The sequence below is a fragment of the Vigna unguiculata genome, chromosome 6 (genome assembly GCF_037176805.1).
Source record: "Vigna unguiculata cultivar grain cowpea cultivar isolate G323 ecotype 2 chromosome 6, ASM3717680v1, whole genome shotgun sequence".
Classification (NCBI taxonomy): domain Eukaryota; kingdom Viridiplantae; phylum Streptophyta; class Magnoliopsida; order Fabales; family Fabaceae; genus Vigna; species Vigna unguiculata.
Genome location: NC_140797.1, coordinates 49,583,129 through 49,610,812, shown reverse-complemented (window position 1 = coordinate 49,610,812; position 27,684 = coordinate 49,583,129). Strand labels below are relative to the sequence as shown.

The 27,684-nt window shown below is 30.6% G+C and overlaps 4 protein-coding genes across 6 annotated transcripts; 2 read left to right on the top strand and 2 right to left on the bottom strand.

Moving 5' to 3' along the window:
• The first annotated feature begins 8,839 nt into the window (after nt 1–8,839).
• Nucleotides 8,840–13,148, top strand: LOC114189083 (ATP phosphoribosyltransferase 2, chloroplastic-like). Its single transcript, XM_028077790.2, has 11 exons — nt 8,840–9,178; nt 9,304–9,363; nt 9,497–9,610; nt 10,158–10,223; nt 10,315–10,422; nt 10,536–10,619; nt 11,520–11,621; nt 11,762–11,875; nt 11,956–12,036; nt 12,173–12,292; nt 12,630–13,148. Exons 1-11 carry the CDS (start codon nt 8,966–8,968, stop codon nt 12,723–12,725), a joined length of 1,158 nt encoding a protein of 385 aa, XP_027933591.1. The 5' UTR covers nt 8,840–8,965; the 3' UTR covers nt 12,726–13,148.
• Nucleotides 13,149–16,207: 3,059 nt separating this feature from the next.
• Nucleotides 16,208–22,813, top strand: LOC114188645 (Transducin/WD40 repeat-like superfamily protein). Of its 2 annotated transcripts, none has more exons than XM_028077214.2 (18): nt 16,208–16,438; nt 16,528–16,665; nt 16,767–16,850; nt 16,951–17,105; nt 17,871–17,988; nt 18,104–18,205; nt 18,304–18,460; nt 18,568–18,676; nt 18,749–18,851; nt 18,966–19,116; nt 19,197–19,329; nt 19,443–19,549; nt 19,792–19,862; nt 19,958–20,018; nt 20,548–20,775; nt 20,885–20,969; nt 21,467–21,645; nt 22,307–22,813. In XM_028077214.2, the coding sequence occupies exons 1-18, from the start codon at nt 16,319–16,321 to the stop codon at nt 22,390–22,392; spliced, it is 2,187 nt and encodes a 728-aa protein (XP_027933015.1). In that variant the 5' UTR covers nt 16,208–16,318; the 3' UTR covers nt 22,393–22,813. The 2 variants fall into 2 exon arrangements, with proteins under 2 accessions (XP_027933015.1, XP_027933014.1); XM_028077213.2 differs by having other exon boundaries at nt 16,755–16,850.
• A 1,183-nt stretch (nt 22,814–23,996) lies between these two features.
• Nucleotides 23,997–26,486, bottom strand: NFU2 (NIFU-like protein 2). 2 transcript variants are annotated; one of them, XM_085675279.1, is made up of 4 exons: nt 26,253–26,486; nt 26,067–26,166; nt 25,432–25,742; nt 23,997–24,396 (listed from the first exon to the last, which is right to left on the bottom strand). In XM_085675279.1, the coding sequence occupies exons 1-4, from the start codon at nt 26,334–26,336 to the stop codon at nt 24,208–24,210; spliced, it is 684 nt and encodes a 227-aa protein (XP_085531405.1). In that variant the 5' UTR covers nt 26,337–26,486; the 3' UTR covers nt 23,997–24,207. The 2 variants fall into 2 exon arrangements, with proteins under 2 accessions (XP_085531405.1, XP_085531406.1); XM_085675280.1 differs by having other exon boundaries at nt 25,432–25,739.
• A 214-nt stretch (nt 26,487–26,700) lies between these two features.
• Nucleotides 26,701–27,684, bottom strand: LOC114188919 (WEB family protein). The gene has a single exon (XM_028077590.2). It carries the CDS (start codon nt 27,536–27,538, stop codon nt 26,897–26,899), a length of 642 nt encoding a protein of 213 aa, XP_027933391.1. The 5' UTR covers nt 27,539–27,684; the 3' UTR covers nt 26,701–26,896.

Below are 27,684 nucleotides of genomic sequence, written 5' to 3'. Positions count from 1 at the left end.
TAAAGGTAAATGTAGTCGGATTTTGTAAAATACAACTTAATTTTTTAGTATTATTTTAAATTATTTGGTTTTGTAATTACTTAAAACCAAAATTTGAAATACAAAATATATCAATTAGAATGATCTTGTTTTATATATGTTAAATACAAATAACAAAATTTAGCGAAAATGACAACATGTAAAATTTTGAACATGGAAGTATGTAATGTATTATGCGTAAAAGTTTGATAAATATCTGTTTAATATAAGGAAACATTAAAAGAAATCACAATTTTCTGACAAATATAAGAATTTAAACTAAATATTTACAATTACAAAAATATATAATTCCTGCCCTTGTTTCAAACATCTTTAATTTAGAAAGTGTGTTAACCTAATACCACTTTCAAAAAGATAATGCTGTTTTAAAGTTTTTTTTTCCTTTTATATATATATATATATATATATATATATATATATATATATATATATATATATATATAGTAAATACAACAATTAAAAGAATAAAACAAAACAACACAAAACGCAAAAACAACTAATCATAAACAGAAAATCAATTGATCCATTCCGAAAACACCCACAATTTCATTTCTATTAATATAGTTCAAATATAAAACATGTATCTGAAAAAGTAAATTTAACACAAAAACTTTAATAGAATCACAGAAAAAACATTTACCTCCATCAAATACCAACAACCACTAATACAGAATAATAACAACCAAATTCTTCACAAACATGATTATTTTTATTTGAAGCTGATATAAAATATACAATGCAACTTAAACAAGTTTTAATTATTTAAAAAAATGTCATTTTTATATATTTTTAATCAATTGATGTAAAACATATAATGGTGAAAAAATAATTTTACATTATATTTAAAAATATATATCAGACTTTTCATATTGGTTTTTACACTGATTATTTTCTTAATTTCCTCTTTGTAATTACTTAGAGATGGCAAATAAATCCGTGCCCGTGGGTATCACCCGAACCCGTCCCCGTTTTGACGGGGAATCCCCGCTTTGACTGGGTATGGGTATGGGTATGGGTAATATCCGAAATTTTCAACTGGGGATGGGGATGGGATGGGGATATATATACCCGCCCAAATACTCGTCCCCGCTTAAATTACTAAACTATTTATAATTTATTAAATAATCTAAAAAATATATATAAATAAATAATATATTTACACATAAAATATAATATAATATAATATAATATAGTATATATACATATAAATAAAATATACTTTTATATATATATATATATATATATATATATATATATATTTACACATATACATGTAATATAATATAATATAATATAATATAATATAATATAATATATATACATATAATATATATACATAATAATATAATATAATATATATAATATATACGTATAAAACAAATTAATCATTTAACTAGTGAGATCTTTTATAAACAAATTTATAACATTACAAATTTATAAAAATTTAAAAGAAATATATATATATATATATATATATATATATATATATATATATAAAAGCATAAAATATCTACGCATATACATATAATATATATACATAATAATATAATATATATTATTATATAATATAATATAATATATACTTAAAATAAATATATATCTATAAAAAAAAAAATATATATATATATATATATATATAAACATAAGATATCCACACATATAATATATATATACATAGTAATATAATATAATATATAATATAATATAATATAATATATATATATATATATATATATATATATATATCTATAACTATATATAAAGGGGATTCCCTCTTTTGTGTCCACATTTCATAATTCCAACTTTACCCTTTATAATTTAATTATTTATTAAATTTTTAAAATTTAACGGTTACTTTTACAAGTTTTTATAAAATTATTTACTTATCTCCTTTTTCTTTTTTTCTCTTACTATTCATCAACAGTTATTTTTCTCTTATTTTCTCCGTACATTTTATTTTATTTTTTATAAATATACTTTTATTTTGTTATTTTGTTTATTAAATTAATAACATTACAATATCATCAATTATTAATATAATTCAAAAAATGCGTACACACAGGCGCGATAGCGCCTGTGTTTACACTAGTATATATATAACATATTTCTCATTCTCTTTGTTTTTTGTTATACACTTTGTTTACTCTCTCAATTGTCTGGTTTGTTTTTCAAGATTTAATTTTGAAGGTAATTTTTTTTCTTCTTATTACATAATTTTTACTCTCTGTACATGGTTATGTTCAAATAGGTGTTCCTCAATTTCATTCTATGAAATAATTTTTAGGTTACACATTTGATTATCTTTATTTATTTATTTATTTTCATGAAAATGTTTGACTCTTATTTTGTAGCTCTTCTTTTTGTTACTTTGGTTATACACTTTTTTACTCTCTTTTAATTGTTTGGCTTGTTCTTTAAGGTTTAAGCAGATCTTCAAGGTACTTTTCCTTTTATCATAATCTTAATTATACATTTTTTTTCCGTTATGTTATGTTCAAATGGATATTCTCAAATTTGGGTCACACATTTAATTATCTTTACTCCTTTATGATAATTTTATTTATTTTTTATTTTTTGTTTCATGATAATGTTTAATTCTCAATTTTAAGTGCTCAATTGCATAAATCCTTAATTTAATTCAAGATCAAAAGATGAAGAATCTATGTTTAAATTTGAATTATTATTAATTTAATTTTGTTATTTGTGCTATTTCGTTTAAGTGGTATAATATAAATTTTTAATAGTATAAAAAATATTTGAAATATTTTTAAACTTGATTATTGGTTTTCCTTTTATATTTTGTTAAAAAAGAAATTAACCTTTTTACTTTGTTTGATTTTTTTTTGTTACGTATGTTAGTTTCTAGAGAAAATGAGCACAGGAGATCAAGATTTGCAGGTACCAAGTCCACCACAGTGTTCACAACAACCAACTCCCTTTCAAAGTTCCAATAATGACAGTCAATCTCCATTGAATCCATCTACGCAAACACCTTCAGAAGTTCATGATGAAATACATTCAACAACACAAGTAGAGCCTGAGAAAGGGAAATTGAAAAGTGTTGTGTGGGAACACTTTGAAAAGATAAAAGTTGAAGGAAAAGGGGGACAAAAAACACTTTTTTCTAAGATTTCAAGTGACAAAAAGGAATTGGCTTGTGGAGCTTATAATGAAGAAAATGCCAAGAGGGAACTTGCAACAATGATTATATTGCATGAATATCCATTGTCAATAGTGAACCATATTTGTTTTATTAGATTCGTGACAACAATTCAACCATTATTTCAACTTCCTTCACGAAATACGATAAAGAAAGAGATACTCGGCATCTATGAACATGAAAAACAAGTTGTTATGAAGTTGATAGATACAAATAAAGGAAGAATAGCAATTACATCGGATATGTGGACTGCAAGCAATCAAAAGAAAGGGTATATGTCTATCACAGCTCACTATATTGATGACAATTGGACATTGCAAAATATAATTTTGAGGTACACCTTTTTTAATTTATAAATTTTCCAGTAATTTTTTTTATGCACCTCTAGAAAGATTATATGTCTTACAAAATATTGCTTAATTTATAGGTTCATTTATGTTCCCGCACCTCACACAGCTGATCGACTTTGCAATGTATTAGTTGATTGTTTGTTCGATTGGAATATTGATACAAAATTGTCTACTATCACTTTAGACAACTGCAGCACAAATGATAGCATGATTGAAAAAATTAAGGATAAGTTGAAGTTGGACACACTCATTAAGAAAGGGTCTTTGCTTCATATGCGTTGTTCAGCACATATCCTTAATTTGATTGTGAAAGAAGGGTTAGCCGTCCTAAAAGAAGGGGTGGAAAAAATTCGAGAAAGTGTAGCATATTGGACAGCAACTCCTAAAAGAATGGAAAAATTTGAGGAAACAACTAGACAATTGCGAATTTCTTTCACTAAAAAGTTAAGTTTGGATTGCCCAACTAGATGGAATTCTACTTACAAGATGCTTGATATTGCCATATGTTATAAGGATGTGTTTTTTAGGTTAAAGCAACGTGAAGCTCAATACACTTCTTTGCCAACTGATATGCAGTGGGAATTTGCAAATGATGTTTGTCGAAGGCTAAAATTATTTAATGACATCACATAAATCATTTCTGGCTCCAAATACCCAACTGCCAACATCTTTTTCCCAAAGATTTGTGAGATCAAGATTGCAATAAATGATTGGGTTAAATCTCCTGAGATAACCATTCAAAATATGGCAATACAAATGTTAAAGAAATTTGAAAGTTACTGGAGTGTTATTCATGATATATTGGCAATTGCTTCAGTTTTAGATCCAAGGTACAAGATGGACATGTTAGAATATTATTTTTATAAATTGTATGGTAATGATTTTGATCTGAAACTTAGTAGGATTCGTCAAATGTGCTATGATTTGGTTTTGGAATATCAATCAAAAAAGAATGAAACTTCTTCTTATAGAGCTACATCATTAGAGTTGGGAAAGGATGTTGATAATGATGCGAATGAATTTTTAGAGTTTATGGCAAAAAAGAAAAAATCTAGAACTACAGTTATGAAAACAAAGTTGGATTATTACTTGGAAGAAGATAATTTGCCGGTTACACAAGAATTTGATATCCTATCATGGTGGAAAACAAATGGGTTAAAGTTTCCAACCCTTCAAGCAATTGCAAGGGATGTTTTAGCTATTCCAATAACAACTGTAGCTTCTGAATCTGCTTTTAGTACTGGTGATCAAATATTAACTTCTCACCGTAGTCGACTTCATCATATTACTATAGAGGCTTTGATGTGTATAAGAAGTTGGATATGGAACTCAAACCATCTAGGTAAGTTACTCAAATTTATTAATATTTTTTGTTAGTATTTTTTGTGAATTCTCATCTAATATTCTACATTCGGTGTTTGTAGGTGTTAAAAAATTAAAAGGAAAAGATGTTCTCATGAGTGAAAATGAATCTGATGAAAAAAGTACATTATATTCTAGTAATTAAAATTTTCAATTTCAATTATTATATCATATCTAATTTTTCATTTTTTTTCTATGTGTAGGTGGATCGAATGCAAATAAAACCACTGATCATTTGTAAAATTAATAAATATTTTGGTTATTATAAAATTTTAGTAATGTGTAATTTTTTAGCTTTTATATAATTATTTGAATTTTATTTAGTTGTTATTTGATACTTTAATTTGAGATTTATACTATTATAATATTTTTCTTAATATTTGACATCATGAAAATCAAAAAGAGTATGTTATTTTAATATTGAATATTTTGATAGTATCATGATTCCGTTGGTGTGATTTTTAAATTTTTTTATAAAAAATATTTAATTGATATATGGAACAATAAAAAAATGGGTATGGGTATGGGTATAAGAAAATACCCGTTACCCGGTGGGGATGGGGATGAGTCAAAAGTTGTATACCCGTTGGGTTTGGGGATGGGGATGAGGATGAATTTTTATTATGGGGATAGGGATGGGATCATGATACCCGTACCCGCCCCGCCCCGTTGCCATCCCTAATTACTTTACAAACTACCACCGCTGTCCAAATTAAACGAGTAGATATAAATTTTTTTATTCTCTACTATCACCATTAACATAAAAATACAGGTATCACTATATACTAATATACTCTATATATTACAGTAAAGATGATATATAAAGTCAAATAATAATAATAATACGTACATCTTATTTTGAATATTTAAAATTAAAATTAATATAAATAATTTAATTTTATTTGAACAGTCAAACACTTGTTCACCGTTATTAAGACAATAAAATGTTTATAACATGACTTATATATATATATATATATATATATATATATATATATATATATATATATATATATATATATATATATATATATATATATATATATATATATACTAGTGTAAACACAGGCGCTATCGCGCCTGCGTGTACGCATTTTTCGAATTATATTTATAATTGATGATATTGTAATGTTATTAAGTTAATGAACAAAATAAAAGTATATTTATAAAAATTAAAGTGAAATGTATGGAGAAAATATGAAAAAAATAATTGTTGATGAATAGTATGAGAAAAAAGAAAAAAGAGATAAATAAATAGTTTTATAAAAACTTGTAAAATTAACCGTTAATTTTTAAAAATTTAATAAATAATTAAATTGTAAAGGGTAAAATTGGAATTATGAAATGTGGACACAAAAGAGGGAATCCCCTTTATATATAGTTATAGATATATATATATATATATATATATATATATATATATATATATATATATATATATATATATCAATTAACTAAAACAATAATATTATTTTCTGAAGTATTTTTTCCATAACTTATTTTGTAATCATATGTATTTTACATTAATTTATTAGTATTTTACAAAGTCATTATTCGTACTTTTACTATAGGCTTAAATACCTTTTTTGTTTCTCATTTTCATAGTGTTTATTGTTGCGGATAGTGACGGAACTATGTAGTAACGGGCAGGGGCCACGGCACCCCAACATTTTCAGCTTTTTAAAAATTATATGTATTTAAAAAAAAATAAATTATGTTTAATTTTAAAATTTTAAAATTATTTGTATTGTTTTAAATTAGATAGTAGTATACCGAAAATTAATGAAAATTAAATTAAGTATTTTTTTTTTATTTCTTTTATAAAGTACGATATTTAATGTTAATAAATAGTACAATATAAAATTAAATTTTATAAAAAAAAATAAAATGTTAAAATAATTATTTTTTCTTATTGTTTTTTGAGTTTTTCAAGTATTGTACTCATCTATCATCCTTACCTTATCTTTTTGTTACTGAAAAAAAGAAATTAAACAAAAACTCATTATTTTTACCCTTATTTTTTCATATATTCTCTTATATTCTTAGAGAAAAAAAAAAGTAATGTTATCTTGTCTTATTTGGTAATGAAATACTTAATTAATATTTAGTTATGTTTTTTTTATCTCATTACCTTTTTGTATATTCAGTTTTTATGAATATAGAAGAGCAAGTAATGTATTATGTGATTTTTTATAAAGGGTTTTTAATTGTGACTTTATTATCATAATATTTTTTAGTAATTATATATCTCAATTTTTGATTAGATTATGATAAATTATTTTTTTAGTCTTAAACTTGTTTGTAGATAGGTATATTGATAAAAAAAAAACAAAAGAATAAATTCATTTTTTGAAATTGATAAAAAAGAAGGAAAGATGAAAACAAGACGATAAGGTTGCTCATCATATAAGCATAACGATGATGAATTGAAAGCTTGTGATGACTTTTGAATCAATATGTGTATATTAGTAAAATAGATAATGAATATTTTGGTTTTTTACATTGAAAAAAAAATGTCTGAAAAATTGAACTGTGATTCAATTATTTGATAAGCTTAAGAATATGAAAAAATGAGTGACAATCATTTAAATATGTGTAATTTCTTTTATAGTTATAATTATACTAAATTATGTATTAATTTCACTAAATTAGTAGGGGTGGCAAAACGGGTTGGGCCCAACGGGCCAGCCCATCAGCCCGTTCTGACCCGTCCCGTCCAGCCCGTCAACTTGACGGGCCAAAGTACGGGCCATCCCGTTCTGGCCCGTTGGCCCATTTTTAAAAATTAAAAATAATTAAAAAGATTAATTTTTTAGATTATATATTTTAAATGTATAAATATATAATAATATTGTAATTTAAATCATTAACACCTACAAATTAAGTTTGAATTATTAGTTATAATTGAATAATTGAATATGTAAATTTAATAATTATTTTAACTTATCTAATTAAAAACATTAACTAATCAATTAAAAGTTAAAATAATATTTTATTTGATTAAATATGACTTTAATAATAATTTATATGTATATATAAACAAATTTAAAAAAATAAAACAAATTAAAAAATTTGAAAACTAATTAAAAAAATTAAAAAACAATTAAAAAAAACTAGACGGGCCAGCCCGTCCTATACAGGACGGGTTGTGACTATTGACCCGTTTCTGTTTGACGGGTTAGTCCGGCCTGGCCTGTTTTTTGACGGACCAAAACGGGCCGGGCTGGCCCGTTTGCCACCCCTATAAATTAGTGACAAAAATGTTAAGTATATTATTTTGGTTCCCAAAAATTTTGGTCAAGATCCGCCACTAATTGCGGATGATACTCATTTTGATAGAATGTTTAAAATGATTCTCATTCTTATGGAATGTTTTAAATGGTCTTCATTTTCGCAATTCGTGTTTTATTTGGTCTTTTTCTGTAACGTTGTTTAAATCATTAACGGAACATTGTATATGTGGCACGGTTTGTATTATGATGTGTTGTGTGTACTGTACATACAAACCGTGTCACCTGTACAATACTCCGTTAATGATTTGAACGAGGTTACAGAAAAAGACCAAATAAAATACACGAATTGCTGAAAATAAAGACCATTGTAAACATTCTGTAAGAGTTAATAACCATTTTAAACATTCTGTCAAAATAAATACCATCCACAACGACAAACATTACAAAAATAGGACAAGAAAGTATTTAAGCCTATATCAATTCACAACATTATACAATGACATAATTTGATTTACAAAATAATTAAATTAGAAAAAAAAAAGAGTTACAGCAATTGATGTTTTTTAGTGGGACATGTTGTGGACATTAGGACATAAAAAACAAAATGAAACATATACCCCACTGGAGTAAAAGAAAAAATAAAAAAAATCAGTAATGGAGTGTGAGAAAAAGTTTTGTTGTCTGATTTGAAGTAAAGGCCCAAGAAGAGTACGTGGAGAAGAATATCCACACATTCTCGCGGTGACCATTATTGTTCAGAAACAGTAGAGCGTAGCAGGCAAATCTGAGTCTGTGTTGATCTCGCAGTAGCCATAATCATAATGTTGACAACCATGAATCTTCCTCTGCACGCTTCGGTTCCGCTCAGGTCTCGGAGTTGGTGCTGCCACGCCTCGCTCTCCGTGCCTCAGCCGCAAGCGGAGCCCCAACTCCTCAACGGAAACCCTCCCGCCCGACCCGTCGACAGGAAAGAGATCCGTCTCGGTTTGCCCAGCAAAGGTCGTATGTCCGCCGACACCCTCGAACTTCTCAAGGTGAAATTCGTTATTACTTTCTCATCGCAAAATCGATTCGATTAGCCTCTCATGTTTATATTGTTTAGGGCACTTTTATGTTCTTCTACTAACTCTGACTACGATGCCGTGTTTCATATGTGAAGAATTGTCAATTGTCAGTGAAGCAGGTCAATCCTAGACAGTATGTTGCTGAAATTCCTCAGGTGTGTTGTGTTTTTTTTTTTTTTTTGTTCATTTGATGTGAAAAGTTCTGTAGTTTCCAGCTTCATTTCGTAATGTTACCCCATCGGTATGGTTTGGTGCTAATTGTCTATGTATCGATTATCTTCTCTGCAGCTGTCCAACCTGGAAGTTTGGTTTCAGAGGCCTAAAGACATTGTGAGAAAATTGTTATCCGGAGATCTTGACCTTGGTATTGTGGGACTCGATACCGTCAGTGAACATGGCCAGGTGAGCATTTGCATTTATATTTTTTCTCATTACTCTCGATCACATTTTTAATTGCTGCGGTTCTTTTACTGGTTTACTGCCTGAAATTACGAACATACAAAATCTGGCTGGTAAGGATAGAAATAAGAATTGAAGAAAGTGGTCAATATAGTTGATTAAAATGAATCTGTCATAAATTTATATATATATATATATATATATATATATATATATATATATATATATATATATATATATATATATATATATATATATATATATATATATATATATTTCCAAAATAACTCTTGTCATTAATACCTTCTCTTTCTTTCTTAATTCTTTGTCATTGGGTTTTATTAAAAAAAGAAGATAAATTTATAATTCGAGTATTATAAGTAAGGCAAGATGGAGTACCATTTTTTTTTAATAATTGAATGTGGCCTATCTAGCTTGTGTATATACACGACTTTCCCGGCTTGAAAAAAATTGCTTTCGTAAGTTTAGCTGTAATTGCAGATTAATGCCCCACGGCAGTCGTGTTTATCCTATAATTTTCTTTTGTCAGTGTAATGAAGATCTTATCATTGTCCATGAGGCTCTGGAGTACGGTGACTGTCGTCTATCCCTTGCGGTTAGTTTAAAATATGTTGTAAAACTTCTACATTCTGGTCTTGTCATTGTTATGCACAATAAATTATCTGGAACATCCTCTGTTTTTTCAGATTCCCCAATATGGAATATTTGAAAATGTAAATTCAGTGGAGGAGCTTGCCAAAATGCCTCAATGGACAGAAGATAAGCCTCTAAGAGTTGCTACTGGATTCAGCTATGTTAGTGTTTAAAGTTCAATTTTTGTTTCCGAGTATTATCTCTGTGTTTGAGTTTATACTGTTACGTTTTAAAAAAGAGAAAAATTGGTCTCAATTTTGGATTTACTGTTCAGCTGGGGCCAAAATTTATGAAAGAGAGTGGACTTAGGCATGTGACATTTTCAACTGCTGATGGGGCACTGGAGGCAGCTCCTGCGGTGAGAGATAGTGTTTATTTACTAGAATTCGTTCATTTAAATTTTCTAATGATCAAGCATGTGAGCTTTTGTCTTATGACAAGATTTCTTTTTGATACTCCCAGCATGTTGGGGTTGTGGATGCTGTTACTTGCCATACATGCTTATTGATAAGATGATGCTACTTAATATACTAGTGTAGGAGATGAAAACGATGATGTTTAAATTTCATATAAAGGATGAAAGACTGTTAAACTGCAGAAACATAGTAGCTGGCTAAGTTTTGCAATATATTTATAGAGATGTCACTGATTTGCTTTTAATTTTCCCTAAATATTTTCTTCTTCGAAAAAGATTACTATATGCTTTTGTTGTTTCCATTCTATGCTTAAGGTATGTGTGCTATATTGACCAGCATATATTAAAGTGTCCAGTTTTAACAACAGCATCACTATGTAAAGTATAATATGGGGACCTGAGTCACGTCACTGATTCTTTTTCTGCTTATTCTGTCACAAGATTATGAAGAATGTTTTAAAAATTCTGCAGTGCTTTGTTGAATTGTGAAATTTGATGAAATTACCAATGTACCTTCCCTCTGTGTGTATGTATTCTGTTTTATCTTATGAGGTGTTGTCTGGGATGTGATCTGTGGTTAACTACTGGGCTAAAGGTCTGTTGGCAACCTCTTATACGGTGATTTTTCAGTCAGAATTTTGGCCATTTCATGGTGCAGATGAGAAAATCTTTTGTACAAATGATATCCACTTTCCATACAAAATCGCTACCCAATTTATCCCTCTGATTTTGCATCTAAAATGAAGTATCAATTACTACATGTTCAATTTACGGATGGTACTGCCATACATGCGGGATTTGTTATTTATAATCTAAGTAGCGTTTTGTTTTTTCTCTATTTAGATGGGGATAGCTGATGCTATCTTGGACCTTGTAAGTAGTGGTACTACACTGAGGGAAAACAACTTGAAGGAAATCAAAGGTGGAGTTGTTTTGGAGAGCCAGGTTAGTAATTGTTGACTTTTTTGATGTTGACTACGACGATTTGTTGGTTGTACATTAGAAACAATCTAGGCATGGGAAATCTGCTTCTGTATTCTCTCCATTGTTAGGTTGTCTTACACTGACAATTGAATGCTCTTCAGGCTGTTCTTATTGCAAGCAGGAAATCAATGATCCAACGTAAAGGAGTACTTGAAACAACACATGAGATGCTCGAGCGATTGGAAGCACATCTGAGGGCGATTGGGCAGTTCACGGTGCATAGTTTATGATTCTCAATATCTCTACCATCGTCGTATTTATTTTAATTCCATTTTTCTAATGCTTGACTTGACAGGTTACTGCAAACATGAGGGGAAGCAGTGCAGAGGAAGTGGCTGAGAGAATACTCAGTCAACCATCATTAGCTGGTTTGCAGGTGTGATACGTTATGAACCGAAGTATTTGCTTATCTTTCTTCTGCGTGAGCATATTCTGAGGGCTTTGTAATTATGACATTTTTTGTTACAAATGTTTCCCAGTTGTAAAATACGCACTTGATTGTCTGTCTGCAGGGTCCCACTGTAAGTCCTGTTTTCTGCAAGCGTGATGGGAAGGTAACTTCGGACTATTATGCCATTGTCATATGCGTGCCTAAGAAGGCATTGTACAAGTCTATACAACAACTGAGAGCGGTGAGTTTTTGAGCTAATGAAGTTTTTTGAATTATTATCATTTATGAAACTGGTGTGAAGATATTTGTTAGCTTGTGGGGTAAAACATAGGAATAAAATTAGGAAATGAAGGTAGAATGGGCGGTGGTGGTTTGAATGATTGATTCCTGTTATCACCGGCTAGCCACCAAATGCAAATTTCACCAGAAAATTCTTGAAATTTTTTGAAAGCTTCTGCTTATCATGTGGCATTATATTTGAGCAAAATGCAATGGTCGCTGCTTTACTCGCATACCAAAAACTATTTTTCTTGTTCATCTTTGATTCTCATGATTTCCTGTTGACTACAATGCAACAGATTGGAGGCAGTGGAGTTCTAATATCACCCTTGACCTATATTTTCGATGAAGAAACTCCGAGATGGCGTCAGCTCCTATCTAAACTTGGGCTGTAGCCATTTATGATCAATTCATGGAGACATTAGTGGATGTTTCGTTTTTCCGATTCTGCCAAAGCAGAAGAAACATTAAATCTATGGTGAAAGCTGCAAAAGACAAGTAGTATACCGGAATGGAGGAGTTAGATAACTGAAAATCAGTTTTAGCTTGTTATTTAGAGCGGAAACCTACTGCCACATTGCTTTATAGATTAAAAATTTTGTAGCAAGCCTGCATCATCTATCTTTCTTTGGTTCTCTTCATAACATTGGTACTGGCTAGAATAGTGACTCTGTCTTCTTGTTGGTGGTGGGGGATATGTTTTAAGTTTAACTTCTCTGGGATTTTGCTTCAGTGTTGTAATTTTAATCCTTTAAGTGCTTTTTATTTGTGACCTTAATTGCTGGCCAACTATTGAATGAGGTTATGATATTGAGTAATGGACCTCTGACACATTTACTTTTATTTGACACACATGATAAGGGTAAAATAATCATATAGTAGTGAAAAAAAAAATTGTTGTACGTCAAAATATCATTTCTGTAGATGTCGTGGGACCGCCAAGGAATGTCTTGATGAATAATTTTTTAGCAGCTTTGCTATTTGGCTCGTAGTTTTTTTAGCAGCTTTCCCTACTTTCTTCATTAGAGATTTTTTACTTTTTATATGGAAAAATATATTTTAGATTTTATAATTTATATTGTATTTTGAATTATACTACACTAGACCTCAATGCAAAAAACACCGGTAAACTTTTTTTTTAATTTCATATGTGTTTTATAATGTCAGAATTCTTTTAATAATTTCAAATGATTCCATTTTATTTAAATTATTTAGTAGTTTTTAAAATAATACTAATACTTAAAAATAACCTTTTATTATAATTTAAATTATACAAATTATAAATCACATATTTTATATCTCAAGTAATTATGTATTAAAATACATTTATTGGTAATCAATTTTAAATATACCATAATTTATATATTACTTTTATTACAAGAAAAACATATAAAATAAATAATTATAAATTGCAGAGGAAATAAGATAAATTTAGGGTTCGTCCTACCTTTATCAAGTGAGATTAAAACAATAGTTTTGTTTAATTTTAAAATGGCGTGTAATTTTAATTTATTCTCATTTAGAAGGGTAGAAACATTCACACTGAATTTTACTAAGTATTTTAAAATATTAATCTCACTATTTTATATTACTAGTGGAAAACAGGCAGTTTGTGAAATATTCATGAATTTGATAAAATAAAAGAATGTTTTAATAGATTAAAATGTAAAATTATTTTTTAACCTTATAGTTATTATTTATTATTATTATTATTTATTGTTATCAAATATATATAGATATTATTGATTATTGTGGAAAAAGGTGTGGTCACAAATTTTTTTGTTGACCTTAATAATAATTGTAAGAGATATGTCTTTTTTTTTTCTTTTCTAAAAGTTATTATGATTCTTAAATATAATTAATGATAAATGTTGTGTAAAAAAAAAAGTTAAATTGTAGTCCATAAATCTTTTAGAACAATTTGAATGAAAACATAAATAAGGAATAAAAAACAGTACTGCATGTGATAGGGTAAATAATTGATCAAGGAGAATGCAAGGTGTTCTCGGATATTATATTAGTTAAAGATAATTAATATGTTTTAAATTTAAAAAAATTATAGTTAAATTTAATATTGACATAATTATTATAAATGTAATTTTATTTTATTTAAAGAAAAAAAATGCATATAAATAAATATAATTCTAATTATCAGTTTATTTCATGCACAACTACAAAATGTTAAAAATATTTATATAATAAAATAATTACATTTTAATATTATTAAATATTAAAATAAAATTAAGCGTAAAAAAAGAAAATAATTTGAAAAAGTGACAAAAAATATTATAAGATAAGAAGCTTGTTTACATGAAAGGCAACATTTTTATCATATAAGAATTTGAAAAAAAATTATAAATTTTAAAAATTGCAAAAATTAAATAGTGTACCTTTCAAGTGTCATATAAACATTCACTTAAAGTCCAAATTTTAATCTTGAGAAGTTGATAGAATTTTAATTAGGATGTGAACCTTATAAATTTTTAAGAGTCATATCTCAAAATAAAGTTACAAGATTATTGATTCTTTTTTAGATTTTTTTTTTCTTTTCAAAAAGGAATTTAGACCGAATGCAAATTTAAACTATTGTAAACTTAAACAAATATTTAATGTATATGAAGCTATTTCTTGGGATTGGCTTTGGACTTTTGTTACACATTTTATAGGGAGGGCAAAGAAAACCTTATTCTGAATCATAGTCATCAGTGAGATATTACTATGAAAAGACTATAGTTATAACCTTGTGCTAGGATATAAGGACTGGGGGACATTCTCCATTTTTTATTGAGTAAATAATTCTTATATCATAGTTATATAAATTTAAGAAACAATTACTCCAAAAATAAATCAGTAAAACAAAGTGTAAAAGAAAAGTAAGAAAAAAACACCCTTTATTAATTGTTAATAAATTATTTATTGTTTTATTTTAAAATATAATTAAAGATAAAATAAAAGTATAAGATAAACTCTTTATTTATATAAGCGCACGTGTGTGTAAATTTTTTAAATGTGAATAATATTATGTTAATAGGTGATGATAATGTAATGTTTTTAAGTTAGTATAAAATAAAATTATATTTATTAAAAATAAAGTGAAATATCTATAACAATATAAAAAGAGGATTTTTTTTTGTCCATATTTCAAAATACCAAATTTATCTTCTAAAATATAATTATATATTAAATTTTTGAAAATTAACCTTATTTTTACAAATTTTTTGTTTCTATTTATCAACAATTATTCTCTCATTTTTTTTGTATATATTTCACTTTATTTTTAATAAATATAATTTTATTTTATTTATTATCTTAATAACATTATATTATCATCACCTATTAATAGAATAACACACATTTAAAAAATGTGTATACAGAGGCAGGACAATGCCTATATGTACACTAGTATCATTAAAGATGATAAAATATCTGTTGATAAATACACAAAAAAAGAAGAAGTAAATATAGACATTTAAAAAAAAAAACTTATAAAAGTAATAGTCAATTTTCAAAAATTTAATAAATGATTATATTTTAAAGGATACTATTCATATTTTGAAATATAAACACAAAAGACGAAATCTCTTTATATATTATTATAAATTATTATAATTTTAAAATATAATTAAAAATAATAATAAGAATATAAAATATATACATTACAAATGTAAAAAAGGGAGAATTATGTAATCTCGTAAAACTTAGCATCATCAAGGTGTTAACATTAAACCTTATGATAAATAATTAAAATTAAATCGACAAAAATTGTGTAATTTAAAATTTATATAACATTTTTTTTTACATTTTAAAGTGCAAATATATAATATATAATTTGATTTGCTTTAAAAAAAATTATAATTTGATTCCTTACTGTCTAGGGTGTTTTCTTTTTTGAAGTGCAGAGTTTTATGAAGATTGCGGCTGGTTGAGTAACCACTCTTAAAACCCTTTCCCTCCTCCAAACAAAACCCTAACTCCCCTAACTTTGAAAATGAAGGGGAAGAAGAAGACCATGCCGAAAAACGACGTCCATGAGGAAGAAGCTCCACTTCCTTCTGAGAAGGTTCCTTCGCCACCAGTGTCCGATTCTGACTCTGACTCCGACTACGAGGTACTATTCTCGAGGAATTCTGACTTCATATAACGTTGTGTAACTGTGGCTGTATACTGATGCTAGAAGTGCACGTGTTCTGTTTCTAGGACTCTTCTGCAGACGATGGCGAATCTTCTGCCTCCCTGGATTCTCTATCTGAATCAGAATTAGAAGATGATTCCTCTGAGAATGGCGGTAGCTCCGGCAATGTAGAAGCCGAAGGAACTGAATCTTCTCTGGACGAGGTAAACTATATTCTGTTCTCAATAACATATAATGTTTAACTAGAAGGCTTTGTTGTTGCTTTTGTTACCATAAGTAATATGAGTTGAAGAGATCGTTGCAGGACATTGTCAATGGTGAAGGCAGTGGAAGTGAGAACTCTGACCTCGATCAGCAAGTAGTTGAGAGTGACTCCTCCGAGGATGAGGTGATCACTGCCATTGTCTTCTGAAACAGGCTAACATATTGGATTTTGGCTCGTTCTAAGAAGCCGAATTATGCTAACATCATTTGTGTCTCTTTTATAGGTGGCTCCTCGAAACACCATCGGAGATGTACCTTTGAAGTGGTATGAGGACGAACCTCATATTGGATACGACATAAAGGGCAAGAAGATCAAGAAAAAGGAAAAACAAGACAAGTTAGATTCATTTCTTGCAAATGTTGATGATTCTAAGAGTTGGTTAGTTTCATACACCTGTGCTACTTATTTCCTTCATTTCAATTTCCATTATTGTATTCTTTTCTCCTCATAATGCTTATAAACACCGACACTCAACCTTACATCCATCTATTCAGTACCCAGAGAGTATGTTCCTTGATCTATATGATATTTTCTTTGAGATTTTACATTTGGTATCCTTTCTATTATGTTGAGGCCTAAAATTTGAATAAGCATTGTTATTTTTTAAACCCTATGCCCCTAAGCAGAACAGATTACAATACATTAAAGAAGGTAAATTGGATAATTTTAAATAAATAAATGGTGGTGAAGAACTATTATAGGAAGCTGGGGAAAATAGTCAATCATTTCTTCAAAATGGGTTCAACCAAATGCACACTAAATATGTCAACCAAAGTCTAATAGTGGAAAAATTGGTAGAATCCTACATGTTCTGATGGAAATATCAGGACATATAGTTTAAAAACCAGAAATGTTTGGGTTTAAGTTTTTCATCTTTTCTATATTAGCCACTTGGTTTTGAACTTTTCCATCAGCCGTGGATTACAAGATAAGTATGAGCATGGTATTTTGTGGTTGGGTTACAAGGGCAAAGTAGCTTGTATTTGCACGATTCCTATTGTGAAATTATTTCTCATTGGTTTCTTTTTCTTCTTGTTATAAGTATAACACGTACATCTTGGGGGGAAATATTTTTTCTAGTTTGTTAATGTTATTGTCCTTCTGGAAACATATTTGATCTGTCTACATTCTTAAACATTGAAGGCGGAAAATCTATGATGAGTACAATGATGAGGTAGTTGAGCTGACAAAAGATGAAATCAAACTTGTCCGTAGACTGCTCAAAAATCAGGCACCACATTCTGACTTTGATCCATATCCGGTATGTGTTAATTTCCATCTTATTTTAATCTTTTAGGGATCTTGAGTACAATTTTAAATATAATTAGTGTGGACATTTTTCTTCCTAAATTTCATCTCTCCTATGTAATATCCAGGATTATGTTGACTGGTATAAATGGGAAGATGCCAAACATCCATTGTCTAATGCTCCTGAACCAAAAAGAAGGTTTATTCCTTCAAAGTGGGAAGCTAAAAAGGTAATCATTCCTTTGTTTACTAGTGTGGAGATGTTCAGACTAGACATTGGAAACAACTTGATTTTTCTTATCACTCTTAAACCTCCGTATGTCTACAGGTTGTACAGTATGTTAGAGCAATTCGCAAGGGAACAATTACTTTTGACAAACCAAAAGAGGAAGATGGCCCATATCTCTTGTGGGGAGATGATTCTGGTTCAACAGAAAAATCAAATCATTTGGCTTACATTCCTGCCCCAAAGCAGAAATTACCTGGTATTAACTGTGACATACATTTTGGAGAACCAAAATCTACTAATAGATAGTATTTGTTTTGCTCCTGATTTTGGTGTATCGATTGGTAATATAATTTCACTTTGTAGGCCATGATGAGTCTTATAATCCTCCTTTAGAGTACATTCCAACCCAAGAGGAGATAAATTCTTATCAATTGATGTTTGAGGAAGACCGTCCTAAGTTTATTCCAAAAAGGTACTTTGTTTCAGGGCAAACGTTTTTACTCCCTTCTTTCTGTAGTGTTGGGCTAAATGTTACTTTGGTCAGGTTTACGTCTATGAGGAGCATCCCTGCATATGAGAATGCTATGAAGGAATCCTTTGAACGTTGTTTGGATCTGTACTTATGTCCTCGAGTTCGGAAAAAGCGCGTGAGTGACATATCTGTCAAATGAACTAGTTTACTGATTTGATTTTTGGTGCGAGTGTGTGTATATTATAATTGGTATAATTTGTTCACTTTTTCTTTTCTTTCTGTGTTCTAGCTTAATATTGATCCTGAATCTTTAAAGCCAAAGCTTCCGAGTCGAAAGGAGCTTAAGCCTTATCCCATATCATGCTATATTGAGTATAAAGGCCATGAAGATGCTGTTACATCAATTTCCGTTGAAGCTTCAGGGCAATGGATGGCTTCAGGTATGAATATTGATGACATATATTGCTGTTTCATGTTAGGAGGGATGGAGATGGGTCTCATTTTTCTGCTATCTGCGCAGGTTCAAGTGATGGAACTGTCCGTGTCTGGGAGGTCGAAACTGGCAGATGTCTTAGGCGGTGGGAGGTTGGTGAAGCTGTTAGTTGTGTTTCCTGGAATCCTCTGCCTGATATGCATATCCTAGCTGTTTCTGCGTAAGTCTGATTTTATTGGCTATTAAGTGTCATATACCTTTTGTCCTATAAAATTCTTAATGTTTATATATGTTTTGATTGTGAAAATAAATCAATGGTAAATCTTTGTTTAGGGGGCAAGATGTACTTCTACTGAACACCGGTTTGGGGGATGAAGAATTGCAGAACCAGATTAAGGAGCTTCTCTGGATTGACTCTTCAACAGCATCAGATGACTCTGGTCAGTGCTGTTGTCACTTTGGTTTTAAACATTCAATAGAAAGCTCCAAGAGATCCAAACTCTCGAGTTGGTCTATGAACCCCGACTGAACTTTTTATTGGAAGGGGGAATTGACTTAAAATTTAAACCTAACTGGTCACTTGGGTGTATGTTGATTTGTTATTTATATCAATGCTTATGAGGTTTTATGTCCCATAATTGTAGTTTTTTTTTTTTTTTTCTAATCATGCTCGAGTTTGCAGGTGATAAAGCACCTAGTGTAAGCTGGCTTAAAGATGACAAACATATGGGCTTAAGGTTAAGGCACTTCAAGGTATTTTCACATTTGTTTCCATTTCCATTTTGGTTCGCTTGTTTATTAAATTTGTGTAGTTGTTCAATTAAACATTTGTATATTTGTTTTTGCAGACAGTTACTGCTGTAGAATGGCACCGGAAAGGTGACTACTTTTCAACAGTAATGCCAACAGATATCCTTTTTAAGGGTTTCCTATCAATTTATGCATACCTCATTATTCATTCATTGGTTTATTGCTTTACAACACTACATGTCTCTGGTGATGATTGTTTATGATTTTTTTCCTTTATATTTTTTGGTATACTATTGACTTCTGTTATTGTTGGGTGTATGCAAATAAATGTCCACGTGCTTGCATATTAGTGTAATATATCTTGATGGCAAGGCAATCTTATTTTGTTCAACACAGCACAAGGCATGGCTGGCTTTTAACTTCAATTAGAATAAATATAACCTTTTAGACTTGAGGTGCTATTTGTCATGTCATTCCTCCTGTTGCATGCCATGCTTCATTAATGGCTGTGTTTAGTATGTGGCTTCTTTATCTGTGAAATTTACCTGAAATAAACTGTATTGAACTAGTTCTTGATTACCAACATTTTAGCTGATTTGTTTTCTTACGTGAATTATATGAAATTTAGAGGGACATAAATATATTAAACTAAGGGGTTGGTTGGTTTTTTCCTTGACAATTTCTTTACGTGAGTCCAGAGCAGTTTTGATACACCAGTTATCCAAGAAGCTTACACAAAAGCTTCCTTTCAAATTACGTGGACTTGCTGTTCGGTCAACCTTCCATCCATCCCGTTCCATCTTCTTTGTTTGTACGAAAAAGAGCGTTCGAGTGTATGATTTATTAAAGACCAAGCTCATAAAAAAGCTTGATACTGGACTTCGTGAAGCCTCATCTATTGCAGTTCATCCTGGAGGTGTGATTATTGTTTTTATAGAATTATATTGTAGTCACTTTCCCTCTTTTACTCAAAAAATGTGGAAAATTACTCATCATAATTGTTTGTCTGTATGCATTCCATGCAGGTGATAATTTAATTGTGGGTAGCAAAGAGGGCAAGATGTGTTGGTTTGACATGGACCTTTCATCTAAACCATATAAAATTCTTAAGTAAGTATATTTTTATCTGCTATTTGAAGGAATGCAAACTCGGTATTTTTTTTTGTGCCACAGTTTCTCTGCTTGTGAACGCACAACTTATTATATAGTATTGGGCTCTAAAGCCTTCCATGTCCTTTACCAATTTGTGTGGTAGCTGATTAGAAAATTAGCATCAGTGAATATGTCAACTTATGTTGATGTTATATTATAATAACAGTCTCCCCCATCCATTAAGTTTAAAATACAATTTCCTGTTAAATTAAGATATTGTTTGAAATTTTAAATTTATTACATGATGAGTTCCCTTTGTGTTAGCAAGGCCACTTCATAAAATTTCATTATTCGAAAAAACTAAACTAACAGGGTGTAGAGAAACATAAAAAAGCTATGGTTTATTTTTGTATTGGTCAATGAGCTATTAGTTATTTGAAACAATTTGTTAAGAAACCTCATTTTCTGTTTTAATGTCTATATACAGATCAATTTTAATAATTTTATTGTTGCAGGTGTCACCCAAAAGATATCAACAATGTCATCTTTCATCGCTCGTATCCCTTATTTGCTTCATGTTCAGATGACTGCACTGCATATGTTTTTCATGGAATGGTTTATTCTGATCTTAATCAAAATCCCCTTATTGTTCCTTTGGAAATTCTTCGTGGTCATACCAGTTCAAATGGCAGAGGTGAGTCTTTGGCTGTTTAAACCTTATGTTAATAAATTTGGGATCCATTTTTTTTTTTTGAAAGTTCAGACGAACTTAAAAAATAAATGAGTCCAGTGTTTTAACTATCAAATAAGTTTAGGGTAGTAGGATGAGAGGAGTGTCTTTGTCTGTTTAAACCTTTTATGTTAATAAATTTGGGATATATAAATGAGTCCAGTGTTTTAACTATCAAATCAGTTTAGGATAGTAGGATGAGAGGAGCCTAGATGTTATAGCCTTGTCTAGAAAGGGAAAAAAACAAGTCAAGCATTTGAAAACTATAAAATCAGTTAGGATAGTACATGGTGGTAGGAGGATAAAAATATCGAAACTATATATATATATATATATATATATATATATTTTATGTAATCAGAGTAGGCGGTGAAAAGGAAAAATAAACAGTCTCTGAATGATCAGTACAATCTTCCAAGTAATTTATTGGCCTTTAGTTTTCATCTTTATGCAATATGGTCTTTTTGTAGATGTAATTTGTTGACACGATTGCCGTTAATTGATGAACCAACCGAGTATGAGGTTGATGATTGCCCATTATATTCTTATCTGACAATGCATTCGAGAATAATTACTTATATGCTAAATACTTCTTGATCTTAATTGGAAGTTGTCTGCATTGCAGGGATACTAGACTGTAAATTTCACCCCAGACAGCCATGGTTATTTACAGCTGGTGCTGATAAACTGATCAAACTTTATTGTCATTAGTATAAATACGGATATACAGGCGTGTGATTGGCGGACAAAATCTAGGATGATAGCCTGCAACTTTTCAACAATTTTGTTCCTCATTTCTTAAATAGAAAGCACTGCAAGGCAAAATGATGGGCACCCGAGTAGTGAGGTTCTTGCTCTGGTTTTTTGGATTGTTTTTGTTTTTCACAGATATTTGTCGTTCTAAAATCTTTAGCCGATTCCTGGAATTCATATCCACAAAACCTCGCTTGCGGTTAGAATAGAACTGCAATTTTGATGTAACATGTTAGGTTTGAGAAACCAATTATTCGAGGACACCCAGCGGATGCTATTTTAGGGAGATTGAATGTATTATAGTAAAAAACATCGAGTAAACGCTGTTTACAGTTTGTGTACTTTTTTAAAAGATGTCCATTACTGAGTTTGCAGTTTCGACGCTGTAGTGAGAGGCTTCCATCAGAAAGAAATGAGCGCAATTATTCCTTGTTATGAAACATAGGATTTATTTAGAGAGATCACTGGTAAATTTTTCTTATTGCTTAAGCTATGATCAACTGTGTTTGAAATTGCGTTGCAGTAATTTGTTATCTCGAGTAATAATGCTTATATTTTTGTTTTTAATATTCACGTTTCCATATTCTTACCGTTCTTTGCGGAAATTTTTCGCGTTAACCAATTATCAAGATACCGTAGCCAAATGATTGTTCTTAATGAAGAAAATCCACAATTGTGCTTATAAAATAGGCCTATAGCCTAGTGTACGTATTAAATTTAATTTTGGAATCGAGTAATAGGAAGGAATAAGGTGTAACTTATTAGCGATCCCATGTGCAATATAACATTTTTCTGAAGTTCATACCATTCATAATTTCTCAGTAGTAGCCTGATCAACAACGCGATTATAGTAGAAGAAATGTGTTAGGATATAAGGAGTTCATTAACATAATCAATGGGTTAGTTAGTTGCTTAGAGAGGTTGATTAAATACTTATAGGGGAGATTAAAAAAAATTGTTAGTATAAATTGTGCATTGGCTTCTTTTAGAGGGGAAACCCTTTTTCCTTTTATTCAATACAAAACTTCTTTTTGTTTTCTTTTCAACTTTTAGTTTCTCTAAAAGTTGGTCAGACCTGCGAAATTCCCAATAATCAAGAGAATTAGGTTGGAGCATTGGAAAAAGATGTCATTGAACATGATCTGTAACTGACAATTAAAAACTGAAACGGATTACAAAGATTAGCTATTATACACCATGATCTGTTGAAAGGGCAATTCGTTAAACAATAGCTTTCATTTCTAACAAAATAGGATAAATCACCATGATGCGTTAATGACGACACTATATTCGGGATGAATAATGATATTTTAACTCACTTTTTTTGACCCACTTTTAATCTATCAATCTCATCACCTTTAAATCATCACATCACTAAAAAAAATTAGAAATAAATAATCTAAAAGTGATGAAAGTGATGGATTAAAAGTGGATAAAAAAAAATAGGTTAAAATATCATTTTTCTATTCGGAATTTCGTGCATGATTAATAGTTTGATTGAAAACCTAGTTAATGGAAAACAGGAGTGCAGACAAAAATATAACGATTTAAAACATTACGGATAAACAAAACAAATAAATTAACTATAGTTTGATTACAGTAATTGAACCCTCTACTGTAAAAGCGTGTGAATATCGATTTTCATAAAAAATAAAAAGAATCATTTGACAGCATATACTATACATAACATGTAACACTTTATTTCTATTAGCGTTGTACATGAAAAATTACAAGAATGCCATGATAGTTCTATTCTTCTTTGGAAATAAACTATCATAAAAGCTGAACAGCTGCTATGACTGGTATTTTCTCTCGCAACTTCTGTGTAACAGCTACACGCACAGTCATGACACTAGCAGCAGGGCCTGTGATTCGGATCTTTACTATTGGCTCATCAATAGCTACCAATTCAAGAGTTCCATCGGCAGCCCCGACCAAGTAGGGCCTTATTTCCTCAAGAACCTGAACCAGTTAATAAAACATTAAATTCTTCAAACATTTCACTTTATGCTTAATGTTACACAAACTATATTATTCATTTATACAATAGCTGAACAGGTCTTGCTTGATATAGAGACATTATTCTTGATACAATGACTTAAAAAGATAGAATAAAGTCCAGTGTTTGTCCCATTTCTTACCATCAGTAAATAAGAATGTGACGTATTGACAAATCTACCACACTTTCAATAACACCAGCGAAAAGAAACATAAGCTTACTATGATAGTCTCAATAAACACAATCCTATACATAGAACATATGAAAAACAACATGTACAGTTTAACAACCTAGCGGGATAAAGCATCTTTCTTATACTGAAATGCAGAGTTCGATATTGAGGCCTAAACCTCATTTTAACAGCTAGTAGTTAACAGAAATCTTTCCATCACATAAACAGTGTACAGAATTGAGCAACATCTAAGGTAAAGACTTCCTTGTGCAATTGATTTTGTATCATACTAATGGGAATCACGGGAGGGGATTACTTTCTTCTAAACCACTTTTGCTTTGAGGGTCTTAATGTGTGTAAACTATTACTAAACTTACCCACAAATAACTAAAGCATTCTTCACGAAAAATGTGTAACTTTTTCTTTTCCCAAATGGTCTGAATTTCACAGATGACTTCCATCAACTAACGTGATTACAATGTAATTTATAAAAGTTACCAATATTTTATTATTCGTTTATTTTTTCTTAGAAATAATCGTATATCCGCTGGATTGTTTCAAAGAAATCCCAAGAAACATAAAAAAAAAAACTATACATTCAAGTCCCACTCAATCACTATTTGCATATTCATATCCTCTATGAAATATTGTTTCCCTATCAAGTCCCTTGCTGTATGTGAACGACTGTACTCGTGTGTTACAATTTGAGAGAAAAAAACATTCTACAAGTTTTCTCAACAAAACAACAGTAAGTTTATTTCAAATATGAATAATCCAGAAGAATCAGTGAAGTATATAGATCATCTTGATAGAACACAGAACTAACCTTCTCTATGTTTTCTTCATTTAGTTCAAGACCAGTTTCTTCATCAGCTATTGGTTCAACCGCCACTATTTCAGGGATCTTCTCCATTAATCGACGTTCAATGCCCATTTTCATTGTTGTAACAGAACTTGGACACGAACCGCATGCTCCCTGAAGCTTCAACCGCACAACATTGCCATCAATTTCATGTAAAGCCACATTTCCACCATCTGCAATTAGATACGGTCGAATTTCATCCAATACACTTTCTACATTCTCAGCAGTTAATGGCAGCTCCACTGCTGGATTCGGAGTAGCAACACACTTTACTGCTGCACAAGCATAAAATTATCATGAGATTCGGTTCCCCAATCGTCATATAAACAAAGAATCTGAAACTGAATTTGAAATTAAGGGAAGCAATACTGACAAACTAAGATGGCAAGAAAATAGTTTGTATTTTCATTTCCTCAAAATAGATTACATTTTCAACTTACTAAGATTAAAAAATACGTTTGCATAGAGCAGCGTTTGCGTATTACGTTGAATTTTAAATAGTCAGCAATTGTAATCCATCTAGGTATAGAGCTTTGAATCTGACAAATTCAATTGAAAGAAGGATCCAGAAAAAAGTGCAGATTTTCAAAGAGACTAACCAAGGCTACGTGTAGAGCGCGATAAATGAATCCGAACAGAAGAACGCATAACGTTGCCCTTCCTCCTGAAAGAAGCATGGCCACCGAAAAACCTGGTTCCCTGCGAAGCAAAAATTACAACATAAGATTAGAAAATAAGAGGGTTATTCCAAAATAATAATCCCTAAAAACAGGAGAAAAAAGAACCTTTTTTGATAGGAAGGAACGAGAAGACGAAGGATGTTGTGGGGCTCTGCAGCAGGATTGAGTATTCAGCACCACAACTTGCATCCTCGTGGTGTCTCTTCCTCTTCTTCACAATTTTTTCGACCTTTATTTTATTCTCCTGCACAAAACAATCTTTTCTTTCTTCTTCCACCTTTGATTTCTCGTCTTTCTTCCACAAATCTTTCTCTCTGTTATCGAATAAATAACTTTACACCATTCTTTAAATAAATTACAATTAAAATACCTTACGGCTCTTCTTCATCCTGCTTCCTTCACTTTGGGCCTTTTTATCTAAGCCCAACTCTTTACAGGCCTCAAAAACTTAACAAAGTTTTCTTCTTTTCCTTTTAAGGCCCGTTTTTAAATATTAAATAGTAAAGAAATATCATAAGATCTTTTTTAAATTTATTAATCAATATCAATCAAATTAACCAAACTCTTTATAATCAGTGTATCATATCACATTTGGTGTGAGAAAGTATTAATTTTACGTGGATACATATTACCAAGTTCAATTTTTACAAGCACAAAAGACAAGAACAATCGACGAAGGAAAAAAAAGAAGAAAAAGACAAAGCCATAGGTAGAAACTAAGAATGATGAAGAAATAAAACATAGATAGATTAAAAAGGAGAAGCATAGAGAGGATTGTGATGATGAGTAGTGGAAGATGATTTTCTCCTGAAAAAGAAATCCCCGACAAGAGGGATAATAGGTTTGTGTTTCCTCGTTTTTCTGGTTCCAAAAACATGATCGTTTTCTCCAAGACTCAGAATGTGACCCAAGCTTTGCGACTCCTCTTTCTTCCTCACCACCTCCCTTTTCTTCTTCTCATCTTCGCTGATCTCAAACCGCACCGTCTTGGTCGGCGTCGCCGCCGCCGCCGCGGCCTTTCCGGCGGCGGCGGCCTCAGCCTGAGCCAGCTTCGACATATTTTTGTGAAGCTGCGCGTTGAGCGTTGCCAGCGCCACCTCCGTTTCGCTGCCTCTTTCTTTGAGCAGCTTCAGCTCCACCTTCGTTTTCTCGAGCTCTGCCTCCAGCTTCTTTATCACATCAACGAGGTCGCCGCTGTCTTGGGGGGTTTTCGTCGGCGGTGGTGATGGCGACGGTGATGGAGACGGTCCTTTCACCGGAGTGCCCGATGAGAAGGGCTTTGGAGAGTGGAATTCTCCGAGGAGAAGGCGTTCGCCGAATATGGCGACGGCTTCTTTGACGGAGGTGAAGGGACGAGAGGTGTCGACGGTGGAACTGAAATCGGAATCCATTGTTGAATGATGATGGATTTGGAGGAGAGGGTGTAAGTAATATTTGAGGATGATTGGTTGGGTCCATTTTCTTGTTTCTTTGCTTCCACTTCAGTGTTTATGGATATTGGAATTAGCTGAGAAGAGAGACACGGTACATAAGAAGA

Coding starts and splice junctions, on each gene's coding strand:
- LOC114188645 (XM_028077213.2), top strand. CDS start 16,319: ATGAAGGGGAAGAAGAAGACCATGCCGAAAAACGACGTCCATGAGGAA. Junction 16,666..16,754: donor CTGAATCTTCTCTGGACGAG/GTAAACTATATT, acceptor TATGAGTTGAAG/AGATCGTTGCAGGACATTGT. Junction 18,852..18,965: donor CTCGAGTTCGGAAAAAGCGC/GTGAGTGACATA, acceptor TCTGTGTTCTAG/CTTAATATTGATCCTGAATC.
- LOC114188919 (XM_028077590.2), bottom strand. CDS start 27,538: ATGGATTCCGATTTCAGTTCCACCGTCGACACCTCTCGTCCCTTCACC.
- LOC114189083 (XM_028077790.2), top strand. CDS start 8,966: ATGTTGACAACCATGAATCTTCCTCTGCACGCTTCGGTTCCGCTCAGG. Junction 11,876..11,955: donor GGGCGATTGGGCAGTTCACG/GTGCATAGTTTA, acceptor TTGACTTGACAG/GTTACTGCAAACATGAGGGG. Junction 12,293..12,629: donor CTATACAACAACTGAGAGCG/GTGAGTTTTTGA, acceptor ACAATGCAACAG/ATTGGAGGCAGTGGAGTTCT.
- NFU2 (XM_085675279.1), bottom strand. CDS start 26,336: ATGCAAGTTGTGGTGCTGAATACTCAATCCTGCTGCAGAGCCCCACAA. Junction 26,167..26,252: donor GTTCCTTCCTATCAAAAAAG/GTTCTTTTTTCT, acceptor TTTGCTTCGCAG/GGAACCAGGTTTTTCGGTGG. Junction 24,397..25,431: donor ATGAAGAAAACATAGAGAAG/GTTAGTTCTGTG, acceptor TAACTGGTTCAG/GTTCTTGAGGAAATAAGGCC.